This window comes from Vanessa cardui, chromosome 10, assembly GCF_905220365.1.
Source record: "Vanessa cardui chromosome 10, ilVanCard2.1, whole genome shotgun sequence".
Classification (NCBI taxonomy): Eukaryota; Metazoa; Arthropoda; class Insecta; order Lepidoptera; family Nymphalidae; genus Vanessa; species Vanessa cardui.
The window spans coordinates 8,844,294-8,860,924 of record NC_061132.1 but is presented as its reverse complement, the minus strand read 5'-3'; the positions used below and the strand labels follow the sequence as shown (position 1 = coordinate 8,860,924).

The 16,631-nt window shown below is 36.4% G+C and overlaps 1 protein-coding gene across 1 annotated transcript in view; it reads right to left on the bottom strand.

Moving 5' to 3' along the window:
* LOC124532779 (tetratricopeptide repeat protein 28) overlaps nucleotides 1-16,631 on the bottom strand; it is an 84,666-nt gene that overhangs the window by 15,599 nt on the left and 52,436 nt on the right. Inside the window, exons 8-27 of the mRNA XM_047107847.1 lie at nucleotides 10,776-11,021; nucleotides 10,385-10,548; nucleotides 9,725-9,800; nucleotides 9,098-9,211; nucleotides 8,611-8,830; nucleotides 8,080-8,299; nucleotides 7,406-7,679; nucleotides 6,985-7,083; nucleotides 6,342-6,458; nucleotides 5,955-6,077; nucleotides 5,447-5,652; nucleotides 5,061-5,240; nucleotides 4,792-4,936; nucleotides 4,409-4,511; nucleotides 3,613-3,749; nucleotides 2,958-3,135; nucleotides 2,457-2,574; nucleotides 1,570-1,730; nucleotides 943-1,041; nucleotides 416-531 (exon numbers count right to left, since the gene is read on the bottom strand). Of these exons, the coding sequence (XP_046963803.1) occupies nucleotides 416-531; nucleotides 943-1,041; nucleotides 1,570-1,730; nucleotides 2,457-2,574; nucleotides 2,958-3,135; nucleotides 3,613-3,749; nucleotides 4,409-4,511; nucleotides 4,792-4,936; nucleotides 5,061-5,240; nucleotides 5,447-5,652; nucleotides 5,955-6,077; nucleotides 6,342-6,458; nucleotides 6,985-7,083; nucleotides 7,406-7,679; nucleotides 8,080-8,299; nucleotides 8,611-8,830; nucleotides 9,098-9,211; nucleotides 9,725-9,800; nucleotides 10,385-10,548; nucleotides 10,776-11,021 (3,096 nt within the window). The remainder of the gene's footprint in view (nucleotides 1-415; nucleotides 532-942; nucleotides 1,042-1,569; nucleotides 1,731-2,456; nucleotides 2,575-2,957; nucleotides 3,136-3,612; nucleotides 3,750-4,408; nucleotides 4,512-4,791; nucleotides 4,937-5,060; nucleotides 5,241-5,446; nucleotides 5,653-5,954; nucleotides 6,078-6,341; nucleotides 6,459-6,984; nucleotides 7,084-7,405; nucleotides 7,680-8,079; nucleotides 8,300-8,610; nucleotides 8,831-9,097; nucleotides 9,212-9,724; nucleotides 9,801-10,384; nucleotides 10,549-10,775; nucleotides 11,022-16,631) is intronic.

The window sequence follows — 16,631 nt, the reverse complement described above, 5'->3', positions numbered from 1 at the left end:
AAAATAAAACGGCATAAAGGTTACACAAGTTATGTGCTCCTTCAATTATAGGAGACCACAGCATGCTAACGATAGAATAATCTCTTTGATGTGTGGCAGCCATCCTACCATTTCAGCATAATATGTACCAATGTCTCGTATTACGAATTTGAATTATCGAAGCGTTTGAGGAACATGTCCAATTTGTATAATATAAATATAATTAATTAAAATTAATAGGGACTACAATGTGGCATAGATTTATTTAATTTATAAAATGAAATAAACAAAGTTCTTTTGAGATGTTGGTTTACTGTTTTTGGAAATATCATTGTAGGTTAACGAAAAAAATTAAGATCTTTCGTAAGAACGTGTCTACCTATAGCTAATCAATTGTCTACTTTGCGAGTGTTCTCTGCATTGTTTGTATACTGACCATCCGAGCGAGGCCGGCACCGGGCCGGTCGTCGTTGTCGCAGCGCTCGTCCTCAACACGTGCCGTCCGAAGCCATGACGACCATTCTTTGATCCAGCGCTCCAACTTGCCACCACCTGATAGATAATCAATTAAAAATATTATTTAAAAAAAATTGATTTTTAAGTGCATTCTAGCTTACATAATGCTTGTTTTCGTAAAAAAGATACAATAGATCTGAGATTTGAGAATCCATTATGACATTATCCTTTATTTTTATGTATATATAGTACAGTAGTATATATAGTACACAACTAAGTAAGTGTATTTTATTAACTTTAATTGTAAATATTAAAAATATAGTGATTTTATCACTCATACTATAATGATATATTATTCTCTTATTTATTTCACGTTTATGTTTATTTTGTATAAAGTAAATGAAGAATTAATAAATAAATATATGAATGTTTGTCAAATCTTATTGCTATTTATAGAACTTATTTGATTGATTGATTTATCATTTGTATATGAAATTTGAAACTCACTTGTGTTGGTTTGCAGATCGTCTGGGCTAATGTCTGGTAGGCTATTATCGCTATCCTCTGCCTGGTCGAGTAAGCATGCCTGATGGAATCTCAGGATACCTGTTCAGATTTGCATACTTTAAATAAAATTTCTTTATTTAATCCAGCATTCTTTATCTAATACAGCATAAGTAATGAGCCTTTCATTACTAATACTGGAAACCGCATTTTGACAGAGCAGAATAAAGCCATCTCGTCTCCTGTTTTTCTTTGTTAGTCTTCCATCAGAACCATAATAGCACCTTAATAATTTTATTGTCATACTATACTATATACTATTTGCGTCACATAGGGGATGGCTCTAAAAATCTAAAAATCATCCTCTGTCCAAGAAATTATTAAAGCAGGCTCTTTTCCTGAAGGCAAGAAGGTCAATCGTAAGAAATATAATCCTAAATCGTGAGGTTGGTGAAACATTAGAGTAGGGTGATTAAATAATCTTTAAAAGGTTTTATTATATATTATTTATTATAGATTATGTATATATTATTTTTAAAAAAATGACAGTGTGGGCCAAAATCTTCCAAAGAAAGAGGAGAGGCGTTCACAGTATGAGGTTGAATTCAGGTATCTTAATTGTGTACATACCCTTATGTGGTTGAAGTAGCCAGGCGTAGAGTCTTCCGGCGGCGATGCTGTAGTACAAAACTGGTGATTTTTGCTTGTTCACAACTTCGAGCACTTGTTCCACCGTGGAAGGACACCACGGCTCTGCGCGCTCTTTAGCGCTATCCTCTGTCAAGTTCCTACTGTAATATCGAATTGAGACTCATTAAGTGCACATAATCATTAATAATTCAGTATAGTGTGAACTGTGTGTCAATTTTAATATTACTAAAAAAACGCTCTTACAACGTTACTTATATGTTTTTGCCATATCAAATAAATACATATAAGACAAAATCACATACATTACTCTGATCCCAATGTAAGTAGCTAAAGCACTTGTGTTATAGAAAATCAGAAGTAACGACGGTACCACAAACACCCAGACCCAAGACAACATAGAAAAGTAATGATAATCTAATTGACTCGGCCGGGAATCGAACCCGGGACCCCGTAGTGGCGTACCCATGAAAACCGGCGTATAGTACAACACAAATTAGATGTAGGATCGGAAAATGCAATGGAATGAAAATAAAACCGATTACTGCCGATTAACACAACCAATAGAAATAGCTCCCTATCGCGCCATTCGACGCTATTCGTCGCTATAGATTCACGCGTCACAGAAAGCAAGTGCATGTAAATCGACGCGTCAAATTGACGAGTATATTAGGTCAATATCATAATATTACAAGTTATTACGTTTGTGTAAATATCATATTCGCATGCGAAATAAAGATTGATAATTTGGGATAGCGTACTCAATTCGGATGTGATCGGTTTTACGAATTTAGCCGATGCGACATCTAAGTTGTGTCGTACTATACACGCCACTCGACCACGGTCGTCAAGATAAAAGCGGTAGTCACCTCTGCGCAGTGTGCAACTCCAGGTTTGCGTGGTTGAGCGCGCCGGCCGAGCGCTCGGCGGCCGCCCGCCCGCGCGCGCGCTCCGCCACAACCAATGCCTCGTGGTGCCGGCCCAGCTCTGGGACAGGACATTGGTTTACCCATTGTTGATGTTTCTTGGTGTATTGGACTTATTAACACATTTCAAAGGTAAAATCGCATAATAGGTAGATTCTATTATCATGAATTTATCTGGAACATATGACCCTACCGTTGGTCTAAATTCAAATATTGTTGAATAGAAAGGACGAAGAAATTATATTGGAAATAAGTAATTTAATTTTAAAGATACTTTGCACAGTGAAAATGCCTTGAATGACGTAAATAAAGTCTAGAATGTATCAAAGACAGACATCCAAAAAATGTATTTCAAACAATAATTTCAGATTGATATTGAAAAAGAAGAAAAATATTGAAAATATGAATGTTGAAAATCGTTATTATTAGAAAATTATATCTTACCGACAAGCACTCTCTGCAAGGCATGCTGTGTGGAAGTGTACAGAGCGGCCATCTTCCGGTCTCGATGTTTCTCATACCCAGGTCCCAGGACTGTGAGTGCCGCTTGCAGTTGTTCCTTAGCTTCTTCCAGTTCTCCAGAAGCCCAAAGTGCAAAACCGAGTCTATGGCGAACCCGAGCCTGTGACGGTATTTAGTTGTTGATGAGATGCAAATGGATAATATATAATCAAATACAGAATTGTCACAGCTATAACCAGAATTGTTTTATTTCAGTTGATCATAAAAAAATACGCCTAAGTAGTCAATATTTAGCATTGTGGAACTCATAATTTTAAAGAGTATGGTCTACTAGGTAACTTATCTTAAAATTATATACAATATATATGTCCCTTGTGCCTGTAGTTACACTGGCTCACTCACCCTTCAAACCGGAACTTCTTGTGTTCCGGTACTGCGTATTTTTGTTTAGCGGTAGAATATCTGATAAGTGGGTGGTACCTACCCAGGTGTAATATTTTTTGCATTATTTTTAATAACAATTTCCAAGACGTTACTAATATGTCTCAGCGTGTAAAACAGCTCAGAGGTCAGAAATAGGTTTGCAATGTTCATATAATCAAGTTGAATCTCGAGGTAGTAGGTACGCTAAAGCTACCTCCTCGTCTCCGTCGGCGAGCCCCTCGGTGGCGGCGAGCGCCTGCCGCAGGTAGGACACGGCGCTGCCGCACGCGCCCATGGCCAGGTGCGCGCGGCCCAGGTCGGCCAGCGCGTGCGCACGCCCGCGCGCGTCGCCTGCCCGCACGGGAAACACACGCCGATATATAATGTTGTCTTAAATTTTCGCGATGATTACACATTTAAATAAAACTATTTATAACGGATGAATCGCGTATATTAATTATTTTTAAACATCCCGACGTTTCGAGCACTTTGCAGTGTTCGTGTCTGCCCATGACCACGAATTTTTTAAAAGAATAAAGTATAAAGAATAAAGAAATTATTTAAACACGCCGATATAGTATGAACGACTCGACTTATTAAATTTAGCTACTGTTACTTTAAAACTGTCTCAAGCATTTTTAGTGATACATCTGCTGGTGCGTCATGAAATATTGTGAGAGTAATTTTCATGATACGAGCGCATAGCACAATCCGATGAAGTTGTTCGACAACCACACATAAATAAGTGTCAAGTCGCACGAAAGAGATACGTAATTTCACACCTAATCTATTTGTATTGTTCATTGTAGGTAACTAATTAATTGCATGCAATCAGAAACTTTAGAAGAAGTAGAAATTCTCACGTTCGTACAAGCACCTTTTTTATACTTTGTGGAGTTACCGTAATATAACATTCCAACTCATCTTAAATCTGGTACTTCAGGTGGTAGTCCGGTAGATTACGAGTCAAGATATATGTGAGGGTAGATTAACAGTAGGTGGTAACGTACCGGCGGCGGTGGCGTGCCGCAGGCGCGACTCGTGCCAGCGCGCTGCCTCCGCCTGCGCGCCGAGCGCCGCGTGCGCCGCGCCCAGCCCGCCGCACGCGCGCGCCTGCGCACACGTACCGTTTATTCATATATTAAATATGTATATGAGAATCATTTAATAAAGGCTGTTTATTTTGAAAGTGGTAAATGTATTTTATCCTTCACGTGTAATGTAAATTAAACAACGTTTAATATTCAAAATTGTCGAATTATTAAACAAACTCAGAAGATTAATATTTATAGTAGGAAAGCAAATGATTTGATCAAAATGTTTTATAAATATTTAAAGTATTATATGGGTTCGTAAATAAAGGTCTGGGTCTGTTTGAGGTGGGGTGTGGTACCTGCAGTTGCGTGAGTCCCAGGCGGTGTGCGAGCTCGAGCTCGGCGCGGTGGTGGCGCACGGCGGCGGCGTGGTCGCCGAGCGCGTGGTGAGCGGCGCCCAGCGCGTGGCACGCCTCCGCCTCCATTATCTGGTTGTTCAGCTCCCTAGCACACGACATACACGTATAATCCATTGGAATGGGAACGGCAATCTCATAAGATCGATGCAACATTAACGCAAGACAAAGTCACCTAAAAATGCATACATATATTATTTTTAAACACTAACTTGGCAATGCTTTTCTGGTGTTCTAGACAAGATACGGCTTGTTCGAGGTTGTTGAGAGCGATATGCAGCGCGCCGAGCTCGCCGTAGGCCTGCGCCTTCGCCTCCGGCACGCCGAGCTCGTGCGACACCACCAGACGCTTCTCGAGGCAGACCAGCGCTTGTTGAAGGTTACCGACAGATCTATAAATATTTAACAATTTAATACATAATTTAAGTTTCTTTTTTAATAAAAGTTACGATCTAAATTACTTGAAGTATTCTTTACGTCCAATTACACTGTTTAAATGATTAATAAATATCTTCAGCTGAAAACCTTTCGTCATCATTCCTTAAAGTTTGCAATAATGGTTGCTTTTGCGTTTACTAATTTAATTTGTCCAACTAACTTGTGACTTAGTCCAAGACCTCGATACGCTCTTTCCTGCTCCCGCGTATTGTCTAGTTTCAGCGCAGCGGCCAAGTGTTGTTCGTGATACTTGGCGGCCTCGTCAGGGTCGCCGAGGGCGTCGTAGCAGTCGCCCAGCGAGCCCAGCGCCCGCGCCTTGTCGAGGTGACATGTCGGGGTGTTCACTCGCTCTAGGATAGCTAATTGCTGTATTCACAAAAACAGTATTAATAATAATTAATATATGTTTAAGTATAACACCTCGCCTCATTGCCTCCACTGGTGACAGGAGGGCTGGTTCGTTTTTTGCCCAGAGGATCGGAATTGCGATTCAACGGGGAAATGCTGCTAGCATTCTTGCCACCATTCCACGCGGTCAAGATTTATACAGTAACTAGTTTTAGTTCATATTTGTACATATATATTTAAGTATTTAATGTTGTTAATTCTTATGTTAATAAAAATATATGTTACTGAATAAATATGTAATGATTGAATGAGGATCGTACCTGTTCTAAATATCCGATGGCGTCTTCATAATGTCCCATGTTGAGTTTAGCAATTCCAAGGTTGCCATACGCTTGAGCTTCGAGGGTACAATCCTGCAGTTCCTGAGCTCTTTCTAGTTGCTCCTAAAGATAATAATTAATTATCACCATGACAAATATTAATATCAGGCAGCTAAAATTGAGGTTGTTAAAAAATATCTTTCTTCCACCAGAAGTATATTTTTCCAAATCGGTGTTAGATTTCTGACAATAAGTAACTATAGTAACATATAATATTATTGAATAAAGATTTCTACTTTGAACAAAAGTTATTTACAAATGAATGAAAACTTTTTGGACAATGATAATAAACACTGGTAACATTTAGGCTTAAGGACAAGCACTCACTCGATAGCAGCGCGCGGCGTGCGAGTAGTGTCCGAGCGCCATGTGCACGGCGCCCAGGTGCGAGTGCGCGCGCGCCTCGCCCGCCGCGTCGCCCGCCTCCTGCCGCAGCGTCAGCTCCTGCACACACCAGCGTTACCGTCACGTCCACACAGGGAGGTATGAACCATGACAAAACAAGTCGTCACTTCCTTATTAACGGTAATTAGAAAAGTTCTTTAAACATCGTCATGATTATATCAGCTGGAACGGGTCCATTGGTGGATAAAGTGAGAGGATCTTCGCAGCGGCCATACCCGTAAACACCTAGTAGTTTGTGCAAACTGGGTAGGTACCACCCACTCACCAGTTATTCTACCGCCAAATAACAGTAACAGTATTGTTGTGTTCCGGTTTGAAGGGTGAGTGAGCCAGTGTAACTACAGGCACAAGGGACATAACATCTTAGTTCCCAAGGCTGGTGGCACATTGACAATGTAAGGAATAGTTAATATTTCTTATAGCGTCATTGTTTATGAGTGATGGTGACCACTTACCATCAGGTGGTACCATAAAAAAAAAACCTTCTAGGGGGCTCGACTCTGCATTTTCGGGTGCATAGTCAGACGATCATTTATTAAATAAAGTAAAATGTTGATGTCGTCACCTGTGTGTGATGTCCTAAAGCTGCGTCTAATCTTCTTTGCAATCTCCTCGCGAGTCCCAGCGCGCCGCACGCCGCGGCTTCCAGAGATCGATCACGAGCCTGAATTTTAGAAAAAAATAAGAAAATAGTCATATCAAAGAATTAAAATCTAATATTTTATATAAATGATTGCTTTTTTTTCTATCATTTAAAGTATCTTCAATAGTATACTGATTACTGAAAAACGTCGAAACACAAGTGTCATAAAAGCATGTAAACTATTTAAATATGTAACTAAAAGAAAAAATGCGGATGCGTTTCCAATTTTCCAAGACAATTCGACCACAACACACATTACAATAATATATTCGTAAGTACGAAATTCAGGCATTGTTTCTTTTATATGAAAACTATTTACGAAATGATTTATAAAACAACATACTTGTCTGGCAAATCCGAGTTGTCTCTGGTACATCTTCACAGCCTCCTCTACATCTCCCATTTTTATCAGAACATCGCCAATATTTCCAAGCGCTCTAAACTTTCCTTGCAAGTGTTGTGTCATGTGAGCTATAGCGAGGAAGTACTTTTGGCATTCCAGCGCTGTTTCCAGATTTCCTAAAGCAAGATGCGCTAAGCCAAGGTTGCAATACGCTCGGCCCATATTCATTTTGTCCTGAAGATCCTTGGCTAGTGATAAGTCTTGGTCATAATATCTGCAATAGATAAATATAATTTATTTTATGTTCCATAAAGACACAATTTATTCTTCAATATGTTTTTATTTAAACTTGAATATCTTATATATTAATAGCGTAAGCCAATTTTGTCCCAGTGATTATGTGACGATAGGTGCACATAACATCGTTTGTGGTCTTATTTTGAAGAGCTCCAGTTGTAGATGTGTAGAAAATTAAAGATGATTATTGATACATGTCGATGAAATTGCTGCCGAAACTTTGGAGTTCAAATTAAACTGGATATATGTAGTTAAGTGTAATAATGTTACAATATGCCTATATATATTAATCAAATCAATATGTTTGCATAATTGCCATTTGAATATAGAACATTTTATAATTGTAATACTTTCAAATTTAGGGTTCTTTGAATTACCTGACAGCTTCCTTATAATTTCCCAAGCAGTAATGAGCGTATCCTAGAAAATGGCACGCCTTTGCTTCGGCGATGACGTCTCCCAATTCCTGCGAGAGCATCAGATGCTGTTCGTAGTAGGGGACCGCCTGAGCGAATTCTCCTCTCGATGACAAACAGTTGCCAAGATTGAGCAGAGCACACGCTTCACCCGCCGCGTCTTTTAGCTCTCGTGCTATTCCTGAGAATTAAATTTGTGGACATTGTTATTGTCATGGAATTTTACTTCAGATGTGATGTATATCGAAAGACAAACCAAAATTATCATATGAAATTAGTGTTTTACGAAATTTTGCTACTTTAAATTGCAATGCGAGTTAATAAGAATTCATTTTTATTACATGCAATTTTTTTTCATATTAATAGACAAATATTTGAATTGTACTGTTAATTAATAATTTCAATTTAGAAATAATTTCAGCTATACCAGCAAGTATTTTTGTTGCACTTTCAAATTATTCTTTCTTATAATCGTCTTATAAATAATCTTACCTAAATGTGCTCTATAATGAAATAACGCCATGTCATGGGCACCCAAAGCTTGGTACGCTACAGCCAAGTTCCCATGAGTGGAGGCTTCGGAGCTCCTGTCGTGGACCTCCTTTGATATAGTCAGTTCTTGCTTGTGATACTTGATGGCCTGTTCGTAGAACCCCGCTGCGGAGTAGGCATTGCCAATGTTTCCATACGCTCGGCCCATGCCAGCCTTATCCTGTAATTATTCCATGAATATATTAGACAGGCAAACACCACTGAATATACTTCATTAGTGCTTAATTTGTGTTTATAATTTGGGGAGGGAAACATCGTGAGGAAACCTGTATTAGTCTAACTACATAGAAATTCTGCCACATGTGTATTCCAATAAACTGCATTGGAACAGCGTAATGGCATATGTTCCTAACCTTCTCCTCAAAGGGGGGAGGCCTTAGCTCAGCAGTGGGATATTTACTTTATGTCGTTGTTGTTGTATACTTACTTGAAGTTGCCTAGCGATGGATAGATGAGCCTGGTGCAATTTCAGTGCAGCGTCATGTTCTCCCAGTAATTGATACACGATCCCTAGATTGGAGCAAGCTCTGCCCTCACCGACCTGAAAAAATAATAATTTTCACCATAAAAAATTAGCTAATAATGTCTGTTCCACGCGGTTGTACCAGTGATTAATTGTATTGCTCCCTTAATTAAGGCACATATTATAAACAATTTGATAACATTTGAAAGGAATATAATAATGATAATATTGTATTTACTTTAAACAAAAGTTTTATTTTATTAATAATTGTATAATTAACACATATGTATAATAGTCATTAACATATTTATTTTGGCTCAGCTTTTATTAACTTGTGTAATAAATGTCAGCAGTATTGCGCGTGAAAAGGAACTTCATTACAAAAACAAATGAACGAATCAGATTATTAAAACAATATCTTTTCACATAAGGTCGATAGTGGTTTTATATACATATTTATTTATTATTATTATGCAAAATAATTGAAAGATACGACGAACATAGAATGCAAGATAAACATAACGATTTTATCTGTATATATTAAAGTAAGGATAAGAGCAGGGAATTAGAAACAAAACGGATGTACGGAACCTTATCTCTAGCCGCCAGAGCAACATCTAGCTGTCTCTCATGCCATTTCTTCGCCTGTGCGTAATCTCCCGCACACCTGGAATAAAAACGGACCATTAGGAACAAAGTTAACTCAGACAAAATCCGACATCATTACATAGTATAAAACAAAGTCGCTTTTTCTGTTCCTATATCCCTATGTATGCTTAAATAACTACGCAACGGATTTTGACGCGGTTTTATTTAAAAGATAGAGTGATTAGAGTTTTGTAAATATAATACATGGACAATAAAGAAATGAAACACTGATAATTTTGAAAGTTTCTAATGTGACATCGTAAATAAACAAATTCTTACATTTAGTATCACCTTTGCTAGTGTTTTATAAAAATAGTCTGTTACGATCTCGCTATTGGGCTAAGTTCTCCATTCTTTTTGGATATCATATTTAATGTTAATAAATAAAAATAATAATTATTATTATTTTAAAATTAATAATGTATTAGGCACGATTTCTTGGATTTAATTGTTTTTTATGACAAATATTAGTGTAATGCAGTTGTGTTATGGTGTGGAAACTTTGAATTATGAACAAAGTTGATACTAAAACAATGTATGGATTCTGTCGAAATAATGTTTAATTACAAATGAATGTATAATTATTATTAAAATGTTGTATACCTTGCTGCGTGACCTAGGCCCGCGTATGCTCTGGCTTCGATTGCTCTGTCGCCTAGGTTTTGAGCCAGTCTTAAAACATTTTCGTGGTAAGCAATTGCTTGTGTAAAATTTCTCCTATAGTGATACGATGAGCCTAGATTAGAGTATGCTCTCGCCTCTTCAACCTGGAAACAATAACAATGCCTTTCGTAAATTCAGTATTGCATAAAATTCTATAATTAACGTCAAATATAGCGTGAACTTTTGTTAAAATTTTAATTATGTATATATAGATTAAGATACTAATTAATGTTCGTATCTAAAATAAGACAAAAATTCACGTGACTCAAAATGTAAACAAATTCATAATTAATTGGGTTCATGATAAAGATTTATATTAAAAAAAAGATACCTGATCTCCGAGCCTCCTCGCTAATCTTAAGTGCTGTGTGTGACAATCCACGGCTGAATCGAACTCGCCCATAGCTAGATAAACAGCGCCGACGTTGCCAATCTCTCTGGCTTCCTGCAATCTATCGCCCATCTGCTTCACGAGTTGCACGCATTGCTTGTGGCTCGCGAGCGCGTTTGGGTAGTCCCCAATGGCCGTGTAGACGTGCCCTAACGATGTCAGCGCCGCAGCCGCTGCCTGTGTGTCCTAGGCGTTAACAAAAGTCGTTAATGTAATTGTTGTCATTCAAAAATATTCCTATTGAAGTCATATATAAAAGACGTATGCATTATCATATAAAGTACTAATTTAAGATGCATAAATCGTTTTAACACAACGTTCACATTTCAAACAAAGAGCAATAAAAATGAAAAAAAAAAAGAAATCTATTTTGTGGTAAACCGCATACAAAGTAAATTTGGATGTTACTAAAAAAATACTTTATATTCGATGCCGCAGGGAATAAAATAAACGAAACGACTAAAAACAAATAAAAGATGATTAGAATGCATCGCATCCTTTTCAACGAGGAAATGAAGGATAAAGGAAAAAAAGGACAGTCGACGACAGACCGCCAATAGGACCTTTGTCTCGACGAAATGAGATAGGGATGCACCCGAGAAACGACTAAATACAATACCATATCACTGGACACACTCTAGCGACGTATTTCACAATTCCATTAATCCAACACATTAATATATTATAATTTAAACAATTTTTAATTACCGAATCGATTTAATTTCAAGACGACTCTTAATTAAATACGGATTAAAGTCGATAGCATCGATATCGACACTAAAGACCGCCCTAGCAAGTTACTCGGCCTGCAACAATCTAGCTAATTAAGTATGTGCAACATGATACGATAACGCTGTGATTTACATATTGACTCGATCTCCTCTGAATGTATTTCAACTATAATAGTGTCGAGTGTACCTCTTGGATCGCTGACAGATCGTATGGCATTCCTTTGAGCACAGAGTCGGGTTTTCGCTGTGCCTAGCTTATAAAGGCTCTTGTAACAATGCTAGAATGAGTCGTACGTTTATCAAGCTTTATGATATTTCCTTTTGTGTGTTTTGTTTCCCCGGGCGGTTATTTGTATACTACGCGGTATCGTGTCGGCTATTATAAAGAGGGTTCGCTACTTGAATTCCCACATATTTGTTTCTTTTTAAGTCATCAATCCCGTTTTACTGGAATGCATCTCGCTAAGAGTCCGTGTCTGCTTTAGATTCAACAAAGTAATGTGGCGATGGTTTATGAATGAAATAAACATGCAGCCTTAACTTGGGTCTCGAAGTTTTAATGAAAATTCTGGGAAATGACGCTCGAATGTCTTCAGATCGGATTCTCGACGTGCTTTAGAAATTAAACAAGGTTATAAAAAAGGAGGTTTTAATTTTAAGCCCGATTTGATTCTTATTGAAATATTATATTATTTATTTTTGATTAATTGATAACATTGTTATAAATCCAAGTTCATTATTTTCGCGCTGACAAGTTGATTTGGCGTGAAATTATGAATATTCATTTAAGATATCACGGGGACAGCTTCTTATTATTGAATTTGTTAACAAAATTTATAATGATACTTTTTGTTAAAAAAGTTATACATGTGCGTTGATAATGAATATAGAATAAGAATATATACAAAATGATTATATTTAATTATTCAACAACCACTTTGAAACAATATGTTAAGACCTTTTGGATTTATCGAATATTATAATATTATAAAGATTCTATTTTGTTTGTCAATTTAAAAACGCTTATATAAGAATCTGCTATGGTTTCGACTTTAAAAAAAATTACGATATTTAGTAAAAAAATTACGATTTATTAGTAAAAAATGTAGTATATATAACATCACAATACAAACCACAAGGCGAAGCGGTAACACTTAAAATGAGCGAAACCGCTGTCAGTATTTTATAAATTTTGCCTTATATTATACAGACTAGGCGTACTATATATACACAGTATTGAACGTCTACTCCATATACTGGACTATTAATAACAGCCCGTAAATGTCCCTGCTGAGCACAGAACTTCTATCCTGTTAAGGAGAAAGATTTAGAGTTCACTCCGCCATGTTGCTTTTAGTTTACTCGCTATAGTCGCTAGATACATGTATACGAGTCGATAAATGCAGGCTTTCTCACGACGTTTTATTTACAGCTACACATGAAGTATATTTAAGTTTCAATAAGCTGAAGAAAAAATTAGCAGAGCACAGAACTATTAGTTCAATTAGTAATCTCTATATAATGTAAAAAGTTGAATTGAGTCGAGATGGCCCAGTGGTTAGAACGCGTGCATCTTAACCGATGATTGCGGGTTCAAACCCAGGCAAGCCCCGCTGATTCATGTGCTTAATTTGTCTTTACAATTCATCTCGTGCTCAGCGGTGAAGGAAAACATCGTGAGGAAACCTGCATGTGACAAATTTCATAGAAATTCTGCCACATGTGTATTCCACCAACCCGCATTGGAACAGCGTGGTGGAATATGTTCCAAACCTTCTCCTCAAAGGGAGAGGAGGCCTTTAGCCCAGCAGTGGGAATTTACAGGCTGTTGTTGATTGATTGAATGTAAAAAGTCGTTATCATAAGCAATTAACGTAATACAAGAATGCAGAATGAAATACGATGAAAGCAGATTCCTATTAAGAATGATTTTATGACTGCAATCTCGCATGATCTCAGAACTAACCGCACAAATTAACGCTAGCATGTAAGCGCACGCATTACAGGATCCCTTTAAATTAAATCCCTTTAATCTTTGACGGGCAATTCGACGCCACGGCACCTGCCTAGCCGGGTTATCCTAGGCGTTCCTTAATGAAGCGCGTTCGCCGCGCCTCACATGTTAGTGTCAAATTATTCGCGGTTTAATACGCTCGAGAACTTGTGATAGGTCTATGTATGAAAGTGATCAGACTACGTTTATATAAGGAAACTAATGTATTATGCTCTAAGAGATTGACTAGCGTTAAAAAATTTACATTGCTGATATAAAGTACTTGTTTATAGGTAAGATTGTTTATTCTTCCATAGACTATACTAGAGTACGTTACAGTTATTTGTTTTTTTTTTTTATGAGAACCTATTTCAATACAACTAATTGGGTGTAAAACTTTAAGGACATATTGTGTATATTTGTATTTATTTTGATATATTTTGTTATTTGGATTTTAGTGTTTTGTAATATAATATGATTAATCACTCTATTCAAATTGTAAGTGAAAATTTAATTATTTAAAAAAAATATATATGAAATTAATAAACGAAGTTAATAAATTTAATTAGTTTATAATTTGTAACGTTTCTTTCATAGGTGTACTTACATATATGTGTACATATAAAAATCAATTTTTTATTGTTGTTTAGCTTTGGTCGTATCGTAGTTTATTAATTATGAGCCGAGATGGCTTAGTGGTTAAAACGCGTATTTCTGATGATCTAAACATCTTAACTGATGATTACGGGTTCTAGCCCAAACGCCACTGGATTTCCATGTGCTTCATTTGTATTTGAAGACCTTCGTGGTCGATTGGTGTGTACACCGATTTTCCTGGGTACGTCACTCTGAGGTCCTGGGTTCGATTCCCAGCCGAGTCAATGTAGATTATCATTTGTTTTCTATGTTGTCTTGGGTCTGGGTGTTTGTGGTACCGTCGTTACTTCTAATTTTCCATAACACAAATGCTTTAGCTACTTACATTGGAATCAGAGTAATGTATGTGATGTTGTCTCATATTTATTTATTTATTTATTATTTATAATTCATTTCGAGCTCGGCGTTGAAGGAAAACCTAGAGCAGAAACTCGCACGTGCCGAATCCAGTAGCTCCATTATTAGAATATGTGCCTAAATTTCTCTTCGAAAAAAAAGGTGGCCTTAGCCCAGCAGTTAGAAATTTAAATGCCGTTAATATATAATAGCCAAAAGTGAATAATTAATTCGATCTAATGTTACATATCTAATCCTAACTACGAATGGGAACTGAAGTTTAGTCAAACATTTCAATATCGATAGAGACGCTCAAAGTATATTATCTAACTAGCTTTTGCCCGCGACTTCGTTCGCGTAGACTTCAGGTTCGTCCCGTCTAGTCTAGTAATCGCTTAAAATCGCTTCGTTAATAAGTCATTATTTTTATTAATTATACAATACTGTAGTACATTGTTTTGATCTATCTTGTAGGATTCAGTCAGCGTTTGCAATGTAAGCGCAAAAAATGTGTTTTTTTACGACCTCACATTAGAAATCTCAAAAATTGTAGCCTATGTGTTATTCTGATGTATAAGCTATATTGTGGTAAAGTTTCATTCAAATCCATTCAGTAGTTTTTACGTGAAAGAGTAACAAACATCCATACATCCATACAAACAAACTTTCGCCTTTATAATAGTAGTAGGATGTGTAATTTTAATTAACGACATTTTTAATGAAACGAAATGGCGTCGTTACTTGTTGGGTTTTTTAATACGTAGTAGTAAAACGGTCGAATGGTTCCGTAGTGAGTACATTAGTTATGGTTAAAAAAAATCTCGTGTCGCTGACATATTTCGACTTCGCTACAATTTCTCGGTTATTTTGAGTCAACAGCGAGTTTTTGTTGGCGGCCGTTCGGGCGGAACACGTAAAATAAATATTTTTACGACTATTTGTTTTTGAGATTGTTCCATATGTGGATGTACTTAAATTGTTGAGAGTAATTTTAAAAGTCTGGATTTAAACTTACTGCCTATTTGTGTTCTTACAGTTTCGTACTGCCTATTAACTCGTTTCATTTACAAGTAACGTAAAATGTATTGCTCGGAACTTGGTGTGGAGACGCTTTTATTAATAATATTTATTATTACATACAAAACAAAACATAAGTTATATTTTATCTGTAAAATGATTATTAATATCCTTGTCCAAGCTTGGTATAAAATATAAATTTGATAACAGCACATTACTCAATATAAGAGACAAAGCGTGACGTAGTATTTGTTCATTTGGAAGGTTTGGAACATTTGTGGAATATGTTCCAAACCACGCTGTTCCAATTTGGATTGGTGGAATACACATGTGACAACATTTCGATGAAATTAAGCACATGATTATATTCAGTGGTGCTTCTCAGGGTTTGAATTCGCAATCATCGGTTACGATATATGCGTTCTAACCACTGGGCCATCTCGGAACAATATTTATAAAGTAATAAAAAAATATAATTTAGATTACGTTTATGACTGATAGAAATGGCATTATAAATACATACCGAATGCGCGGACGTAAGTTAACACAACTAAGCCTTCGGGAATAGCTATCTCCATTATGATTAAAACCTATTTAATATGCAACTTGTACAACTGGCGTTGTTATTCGAATATACACTCAGGTTATTATTATGATCTCATGTTAGTACATAAGTCTTTTATTATCGTTTTTATTGTTTTATATAATTGAAATCTAAAATGACGTTATTTTTATTAGAGCAAATATGAGTGATTTTCAATTTGAGTTGCATTAATTGACTTTCAAAACAGTCAAAATTATTATATAAAAAGTTTGTCTTATATTATGTTTTAATTTTTTTTATTTCTTTTTATAATTTATTTCAGTATAGGTACTTTTTTATCTTTTTTAATTGTAAGATGTTAACTATTTGATTTCATGTATGTTAAGTCTTTATTGAATTTTAATATTTGTGGAAATAGTGTCAGTAGTATAGTACTTAGGTGATGTATGTGCTGTACTATAATACTATTATGGCATAACTGCCATCGAATTTTTGTTATACTATATTAAGAAGAGGTG